The following is a 9,683-nucleotide window of genomic DNA, read 5'->3' as shown; positions in this document are numbered from 1 at the left end:
CACGTTTCCGCGGCTCGACATGTATTACCGTCGACCCCAGCTCCACATCAACCATCGCAAGCACGTACAGAAACAACATAGCCGGCCCGCACAATCGGGCATCATTGCGCACACAGGTGATGGGGAACCGAAACCGAGCACATGTCTCGAAGCTCTGCCGACGGGCATTTACTGACCGCCAGTTGTACCAATCAGCAGCAACCCGTGGTTTACGCACATTAATCATCTGGTCGTATGATCAAGGAAACGAGCATTCACCCAGAGCGAACATGCTCACAAAAGCAGTACTAAGAACTAAGCACGCTATTTATCATTTTGGGTGAGAGGCCTCGCGCCACTTCTCTATCTTAGGACGCAGGTGCTCCTTGTACATCTGGTAGCAAACGCCCAACGTCAGGCAGCTGACGACGAATCCTTGCGCCCCCACGCGCATGTGGATGAGGTACAAAGACAGTGGCACCTCCTTTGGCTTGTTTTTCAACTGGTACAAATTGTAGCCAACAATTCCCACCAGACCTCCCAGACCTGAAAAACACAGAATAGGTTCCTCAAGATCTGCACTGGTGTGCTGGTGTCCCACAGAGACAAAGGCAATGACTGTTTCTATTATTTTTACATATTTGATCCAAACATTTTTGATCAAATGAATTTTTGACATTGATCATGCTGAGTAGTAATTGTTTTGTGCATCCTGGCCTAACCACCTGATGTCAGAGGTGATTTGCCTCACAGCTCCTGCAATATGCAAACAACAGTTGCAAATTTCCAGTCATGATGTTGATGTTGCCAGCCAAACAAAATGCTTCTTTCACATTTGTCCATGCCTTGATCCTCAAAATGCTGCATCCCCACCTCACATTTGGTTCAAAATTGTGCAGTACCTGCCACCATGAAAGGGGACTCCCGGATTTTCCTCCCCAGCTTTGATTCCTCAGGCTGCTCAAAGGTGTCTTGGGGAATGCTTCTCGATGGATCCATGGTAGCTGACAAACCTGTGGATGGTAGGGATATTGCATTAATGACTGGCTTTCCTGCTCCAAGCACGGAATATGACAATACAAATGGGACACATGGTTGATTATTATTTAAAGCTAATGGAATGACTATTGCTTTAAAGCCATGCTGTGAATGGTATTGCAAAATACCACTCACTTGTGTATGCCAGAGCAACACAGCACATCATTAAATAAGGGCCACTCAGTTATTCATTGCAAAGATTCTATGAACACATCTTTAAATATTGTCATAGCATAACTGAGCCACAATCTTGGGACGCTCTCGGAGAGTGGCATGCAAACTCCAGATTACACATGGTTGTAGGTCTCAAGTTCCCAGCAAATGTCAAGCAGCTGTTACTCATGTAAGTCACTGGCCACTGGCATTTCAGGGGTGCAGATTATTGTTCATTTGAGAGGTCTCCAGCCTCCTTTCCTAATCCTAGCTCTAGCCCTCTCTGTGACATTGAGAGGAAAATGTGCCAAATAGATGAGAAAATAGAGGCAGGCTAAGCTTTTGCCAAAATTTCCCACTTTCATGACATTCCTATGACAAAGCACAGCCACAAATCAGGTACAAACAGTGATGGCAACATTCACAATATCCTGCTGACATACACCACTAATGGGATGCTGGCAAAATGACTGGTTTTCTGTTTTGTGTTAATACCACATGGGTCTGCTATTACTGACCCTCTGCCATGTAAGCAATGACATTTTCATGGCATAACATTACTCACAGTTGTTATATATATCCACCTTCTGCAGTCTGTCAACTGCAGTCTAGACTACAAAAAGAGATACTATGCTGAACATAATATTATGATGTTGCAAAGGAAATTTCTGGCAAAAAAAAAACAAAACAGGTTAACAAGCAAAAATTGTTGCACAATTCAGAAAATCAAGCACCATCTGGCCTGGCTTGAGTCTGGTGTGTGATGCTTCTGGTTCTGCACACAGGTGTCTTGTACCTTTCTGGTACAGTGGATGATGCTTTTCAGACATACTTGGCTCCCATAACACTGAATTAAGTTAAGATGTTGATTAAATAGGCTTCTGACACTGCAGCTGGATGGCAGTGTGTATCCCCCATCATACATATGGGGTTCAAAAATATATAACCACTACTTAACAAAAATGGTAATTGTATATTAGAGTCATTAACTATATTACATTCCTTTCAAAATGTGACTGATTGCAACATACTGCAACAAATATATGTTGTGTACTCAGACCCTTGGACATACTTGAATTTGCTAAGCCAGATGTACTGCACTCCGCAGACTGACTTTGGAATGCAGACTGTGGCTTGGAATGCCAGAATGATGTCACACACAAAAACTCATTTTGCATTTGTAAATTAACTCCCTGCACTTGTAGATTACCTAACTGATTTGGTCATGGTACACATTGGTACCTAATGTTAAAAAAGAGCATTGTACATCCATCATCATTTTTGAGGCAGAACATATTGTACATAATCGTAAAACAAGTACATTTATGCTCTAACCTTGGAACCTTGGCATTGCTCAGTGTGGATCATTCTATTTGAAGAACCGTGCGAGGAAACCTTGGAAACTTACCGATTTTGCAATATATTACGGCTTAGCTTTTCCAAGAGCTATTTACACCGGTGATTCCATGTTAATGCGTGGAAAACGTTCTTGGAAAGGTGCTTGGGCTAAATATTGCTTTAGGTGCCAACTTCAAGTGACAGGAGAGCAGGTAATGTCAACGAGTGACGTAATGTAGTACATATGTAGTGCGTGTCTATCAACGGGACTCTCCAACGTCCATTCGGCACTGCCAAGACAACACTTACGTCTAGATGGGTGCGACGAGTAATCACACGCCGTTACCTATCAGGTTATTGCTCTTAACACTGTAACGCCGCGACCCGTCACCCAAGCTTAGTGCGGATCGCTCTCCTCGCAGAACCGTGCGAGGGAACCATGGAAATTTACCGGTTGGGCAATATAGTACCGCTTAGTTTTTCCAAGAGCTATTTAAAACACTTTAGCATGCATGTTTCAGGTGCAATGACACAAAAAACAGCTGTTTGACACTTTACCTTAACTGATCATAATATTGTTTTTATTTTGTTTCTCATTATGACAATAGCCTAGCTTATCTTTCAATTTCTTTGTAGTATTTAATATAGCTCAAAAGGGTCGTTAGCTATTACAAGAATCCTAAGAAAACAGACGGTTCTGAGCAGGCTGTGACATTATGACGCACGTAGTTAGAACAAGCAAGGTGTGAGCCGTCCAAAGTGGGAAACCCCGGGAGGGGATCGCACTGCCGATCAGCGACGCAGATAGAGGGGAGCGGAGGGGGTATTTCCCCTCTCTTCCCTTAGGCTCCGAGGGGCTGTTGCGGCCCATCGGGGCCCACGATTAAAGGCCCGGGACCCCGGCCGGAGGTCGTATTTACGGGCCCCGGTCTACAGGACCGGGCACCCGATGCCAGTCAGGGAGCCCTGCGCGCTGATCAGAGGCCCCTGAGTCGAAAAGGGCCTTTATGCCGGTCATGCACCACCAGTAATGCACAATCGGCCTGGTGGCGGCATGGGCCTGAGGTCCCATTTTCCAAGCAGGAACAAAGCCAGAGACAGCGTTTTACACTCGTTGGGGCCCACAGCGCCTGACGGGCGCCCTGTGGCGGCAAGGGTCTCCCCAGACGCAGCGTTTGAGGACACCCTCAGCGCCCATCGGGGACACCCTGAGTCGATGAGAGTTCATATTTTGGTCAGGTACCACCAGTACCGCACAGTCCGCTCCGTATCGGCACGGGCCTGAGCGGTTGCTTCCTAATCAGCTACAAAGCCAGTGATTTGCACTGGCCGGAGCCCCTGTATCTGCCAGGGGCCCACAGCGCCTAACGCAGGGCCCTGTGCTCGTAAGGGGCCCGATCCAACCAAGGGCAGTGTTCGATGAGGCCCGAAGAGCCCGGGCGGCCCAGCGGAAGCGGCTATCAAAGGCCCGGTTAGAGTACATAAGGGCCCGAAGGACCTGCTGTATGTAGGTCACATAAAGAATCGCGGGCCGCAGGGTCGCGACCCGAAATATCAGCCAGGGGTCCTCTTGCACCGTTTGAGAACCTCTGACACAATGCCGTGAACACCGAACAGTTGGCTCCTTGTAAGTCCGAAATCTTGGGGACCATTTCTCCAGCAGGAGCAAGACCGAGGCCACGACTCGCATTGGTTTGGGTCCCTGAAACAGTGGCTGGGGCCCCTGCGCTGGTCAGGGGCGCACAGTGCATAACATATCACGATGTGCATAACATATCATGATGTGCATAACATAACATAACATAACATGTTATGCACATGGCAGTGCATAACATATCATGATGATGACATATCTCGACTAGTGGTCCCTGGTCGGTAACGGGCTTTGTTTGAAGAGGTTCGAAGAGGGGCCGGAGGGCCCCTGGGGACCAAAGTTCAGGGCCCCGATTGGACTTGGCCTGGTCCCCCAACCGTAATGCCGTGACCCAAAACGTCAGTCAGAGGGTTTGTATTTTGGCCGTCTCATTAGAGTTTTGTATCCCCATTATAGTGAGACCCACTTCCCGCGCAGGAACGAGGCCCGGGCCCGCGATTTGCAATCTTTAGGGTCCCTAACACAATGAGGGGCTCGTGTGTCGATTAGGGGCTACAACGTGTAACAGGGATCGTGTGGCGGGAGGTGGCCCGGGTCGGCCAGGAGCGCTGTTTGACGGGCCCGGAGAGGGGCCGAACGGTTTCTTGGGACCAAAGATCAAGAGCCCAATTGGAAGGCTGAATGGCCCGAAGAGTTTGCTGTAGGTCGCAGTAAGGACCCCCACTCATAGGGCCGTAATCTCAAATGTCAGTGAGAGGGCTTCTTGCACCCATTGGTGACTCCTCAGATAGACCATTCCTCTGTCTCTGCCAGGGATCACTAACACCGAACAGTCGGTTGCGTGTCCGTCTGAGCTCTGGGGGCCCATTTCCGAAGCAGGGACGACCCCGCGCCACGATTCACATTAGTCGGGGCCCCTGCAACAATGCGGGGGTCCCCCATCGTTCAGCGGCTCACAGTGTCTCACAGGTTTTCCTATGTCCACAAAGGACCTCGTGTCGGTGGCAAGGGAAAACTTGCTAGACAGGACGAAGAACACCGAACACGACAGGGAACGGGACACCGAATGACAGCGGACCTCCTACGCTGGTATGGACCCTCGGAAAATGAAAGGAAACATGATAGCTTATGATGATGAGCATGATGCTGAACTGGAGCATACGTGCCGATTAATGGGACACCTGCGGCAGTCACGGATGTTGTTGCGTCAATAAGCGTCCTTGCGTCGATTCGAGGTCAACTGCGGTCTGTGCGTGTCAGAAGGCCTCCCGCGTCAGGGAGGGGACCAATGTGATATGATGTATCCTCTAAGGACCTCCAGATCGGCGAGGGGATCCGCCCCGTGTCTCCGGAATGGCAGCCGGAAGACATCCCGCAGTTGCACGGAATAGCCCTTCAGTCCCATGTTTCTTCTAGCGTTCATCTCAAGATGCCCTTTCTCAGAAAGAAATGAGGGGTCTCATTGGTGTTGGGTAGAGTGGGTCGCGAAAAGCTCAAAAATGAACGAGACCATCACATGTGTGCGTTATAACGTTTATTATTTTTGCAGCGTCGACCAGTGAAACAAATTATCAAAAGGTTTGAGCCTGCGCGCCCGCGATGTCGGAAGTAAGGACAAGGATAGCGTAGGTTGCAGTCTCCGTAAAAGTGAGCGGTGTTTGCCACCTCAAATAAATCCTGGTCCCCATCGCACACGTCTGTGCCCGCCCCTGTCCGCTTACGTCCATCCCATCGCGTTTACTAGCGCCGCGGACGTTGCCCTGAGCTGTTTTTCTATTTGATATAAGTTAACTAGAAATCTTTTTAATAGACTTCACCCGCCCGTTTAGCGTAAACGCCGCTCGTTTATGCTTAACAGGCGGCGGTTTGACGTCCGTACGCGAACGCGCGAGGCTGGAACCCATCCCGAGATTTGCGGGCGACGTACGTTTGCGTGTACGTCGGGTGCAGTTCTTTTCCCAGGTGCACTGTTCTAAAAACATAATTTTGAATCTTAGAGCGATGTTAGAGACATTGGCTCGGACAATACTCCGTTCAGTGATGTGTTGGGTGCCACCTGGCGTGTGGTCGGGTGGCTTAGTTGTCACAAAAGAATGTCACATTCAACTTGTTAAGTATTGGACAATTTACAACAATGTCACAGTCTCATTGCCATTTTGATGCATTGAAAAATGTTATAGATGTTAGACAGGTTTTAATTTTGGTCCTTCACAAATGTGAAAATGATATTTCTTGCTTGTCAAGACAAGGATTCCTCAGCCATACCTGAAGATGACGTGCTAGAGCTTGTCCGCGAGACCCTAATTTCATGAAACGTGATCGCCCAGGATGGTTCGAGGGGGGGGGGGGGCTGGAAACCTCCTATGAATATGAAGCTACACCCCTCTTTAGTTTGTTATATATGGCTGATGGTCCTTGCTTTCAGCATTAGTATGTGGAATCCTGGAAAAGTCGATGCTCTCACCAATCATGGTAGCCGTTGTGTGTGGTTATATGACAGCAAAGCACGAAGTTATGATCATGTGGGAAAGTTTAGTAAGCCGTTGGAGGGGGAGGGGACATTGCAGGAGACCTGGATGATGAAGGTGTGTCATTTTTCCGATTCTGCCAAATGTTAACTGTTTTCTTGCCATGTCAAAACCATTGTGCTGTAACATTTCTGGAAGAACATGCTGATCTTTTATCATCATGTGAATCTCCAATCAGAATTACCAGCGGTGTTTCCATCCCTGCGCTTGCATGCATTACTACTCAAAAATAATTTGGTGTGGCCTATATTCCAGCCATTCCAATGTTTCCACATCAATAAATGCCAGTCATTGCTGAAACGCAACACAATGACAAAGGTGTTGTCATAGATATGTCCTAGTAGCATGGTCATTATCAACATCATAGTCCTTTTTGAGGCTGGCAGGAACGAATGGCATTGATGAGAGGGCTCAGTGCCTAAAACTTGTAGATGCATAAAGGCATGCATGTTGAACAGATGCATTCAGTAGAGGCATATGAAACAGGCGAAAAAGGATATTGGGTATTAGCAGGAGCAAATAATAGAGCAAGGCATTTTGAACAGCTGTGGTACTGAATGTGCTTAAGACGACTAATTAAAGAAAAGGCAAGGATGATGCTTCTGATGACAGTTAATAGTAATATTCATCTATTGTCCGTCAGTGGTGGCTATCAAAACCCGGTGAGTTTCGCTTGGCGATAGGTATGGGAGGGCACGCCGGCAGGCCGGGAAGCCCCTTCCCAGCGGATTTGCAGCAAGCCACTGGAAAGTGCACACATGGGGGTTGCTCAGTGCTGTTGACACATTCATGCACATCCCTGTGCAGCACAGAGAGTAATAGAATGACCGCTATGATTGGAAGATGGAGCTGAACCAACAAAGAAGTGTTGATGATAGAAAAGTGCATCGCCAGTGTAAATGTGGGTGTTAAATTTCACACCCGGGTTGTAAGCGGCACTTGAATATCACAGATGCCTCAAACCGAAAATTGTAACCTGAGGACACCAGTTCCAGAACAGTGGATGAAGTAACATGTGCTCTATCTGCCGGCAAAGGTTCCAGGCAGATCAATCGAACGGTTTCCGGGCTTGGATTTGGCTGTCATTCCCCAACGCGGTTCGTGTGGTTTGTGCGGGTCAAGATGGTGACTTGATGGGCTCAGCTTCAGAACGGCTAATGAAACCGCATTCTAGCTTTCCATGGCTGTTGGTTTGGAGAGCATGGTCCTGGCTTGCGATAACAATCCAGGCTATCCCAATCTGTCTTTATTATAAACTCATACCAGCGCAACTGACGTGTACAAACACCCGCGGAACAGAGCCAACGGAACGAAGGACACTGTTGTGACCGCTGCGCCACATACGTGTAAGCAGCGCCGTGCGTCTCTGAGGAACGCAGTGGGTGCGTGAGGCGACCGTCGCGGGTCCACCCGACCTTTGGAGACGTACGTAAGACGGAGCAGATGCCACGTGTACGTGTGCGGCGAGGACCGAGGTTAACACTACGTCGCGTATACCGTGCGCGCGAGATCAACCGTCGTGGAACATTGTTTCCGAATGTCTCAATAAATTAGTTTGCGCTGTTCAAGCATTAGGTTGGGCGCGTTTTTTTGCTACAACTTTGAAGTCACCCTCTGGACAGACTAACAGCCACAGCAACACAAAAGATAGAGATCCTACCTTTGTTGTTCTAGTTCTACCATCAGATTCTAGTACCACTTCGCTGTGTGGAAAGGCTAATCAGTCCACTTTATAATTTAAAACTCACATGCGTGAGCTATACGCCCAACTTCCTTCTAAATGTACGGTTTGATACCCTTAACGTTTGAAGACAGTTTTTTAAATACATCATAATTTTTGTTCACACATTGGCCACAACTTGAGCCCTTAGCCGTTGTTAGCCGTTGTGCTAGCTGCGACGCAGACGCCGCGGCCAACGGAGACTGCAACGCCTGGTATCGAAATCTTTGTTGCAAAGATCTGCAAGCGCTCAATGCTCAAAACTACGTCACATAATGTGTCTCACTTGCCCAGTCTGGCTGAACGTTGAAGACTTCTAGACGAGCATGGCTTGGCCATCTTAATACAAACTGTTGACCCATTGGCATCCGCATTCGCAGATCCTTAATATCTTTGTGCAACCTAGATAACGATTCTGACAAACATTTTAAGTTCTTTCAGTTTGGAAAAACGCCACCGGACCGCTTTTAAATGAAGAGTGCCTATGATCTATTTCATGCAGTCGTTTACTCATGGTTTCTTCAGTTGATTTACGATAAAATTCAGGCAGAATTGATCTCGTGGTAGCTTCTAGCTTCTATTCCAGTTCTAGAAGGTAAAAATGAAAGACATCAAAGAAAATATGCCTTCGTTGACAAATGGGCATGTTCGGCAATTTGTTTTCCTTGGGGGGGGGGGGCCTCCTCTTACTATTAGGAGGCCCCTTGTCAACTCTGTGCCCCTCTCTTGCCAGGGTTCTGGCTGCGCGCCTGCTACTGATCACCACAAAATACGCGCATTCGAGCGGCGTACACAGGATTTTGCAACGGCAAATGGGCACAACTCAACTTTGCTCACTAAGTGATTAGTGCGCCGCAGTCGCGCGCAATTTGTTGTGCAGTATGCTTACATTATTGTTTTACCACATATTGCCGGCTTGAATGTTTGTGTGCACCAGAACCCACGGTAACATATTGACTGAGGAAAATTTCCACCAGTAACCACCATATCCCCTTAACCCCCATGAAACGTAAAAATCCCCGAGTGAAAACCTTCGTTTACCGGCAGCCCGCACCGGGCCAAGTCTGAAGCGGTTGGCAGGCAGACACTGAGGAAATGCACCTCAAAATCACGGTGGATGTATGCATTTTGTGAGGTCAAGCATTTAAGGGACAAAGCTGTTAAACAAGAAAAAAAGAAGCGTAACTGGGCGCATAGTCGCTTTTGAAACATCGGACAGGTTTCACATCTGTCATGGGATTTCATCGGGATAGATATGTGCCAACATTTGGGCAAATGTATGACGGATGCAGGCACTCTTTATTAGGATGTTTCTGTATATATTTTTTCTCGC

General features: G+C 47.9%; 1 protein-coding gene across 1 annotated transcript; it reads right to left on the bottom strand.

Annotated features, from left to right (window-relative positions):
• LOC119101719 (HIG1 domain family member 1C) lies at positions 1-2,937 on the bottom strand. The gene is made up of 3 exons (XM_037225134.1): positions 2,818-2,937; positions 882-992; positions 1-525 (listed from the first exon to the last, which is right to left on the bottom strand). Exons 2-3 carry the CDS (start codon positions 976-978, stop codon positions 311-313), a joined length of 312 nt encoding a protein of 103 aa, XP_037081029.1. The 5' UTR covers positions 979-992; positions 2,818-2,937; the 3' UTR covers positions 1-310.
• Between the last annotated feature and the right edge of the window lie 6,746 nt (positions 2,938-9,683).

The sequence above is a fragment of the Pollicipes pollicipes genome, unplaced genomic scaffold (assembly GCF_011947565.3).
Source record: "Pollicipes pollicipes isolate AB1234 unplaced genomic scaffold, Ppol_2.1 Scaffold_4881;HRSCAF=5763_pilon_pilon_pilon, whole genome shotgun sequence".
Lineage (NCBI taxonomy): Eukaryota > Metazoa > Arthropoda > Thecostraca > Pollicipedomorpha > Pollicipedidae > Pollicipes > Pollicipes pollicipes.
The sequence above is the reverse complement of the archived record's forward strand: the minus strand, read 5'-3'. Positions and strand labels throughout refer to the sequence as shown.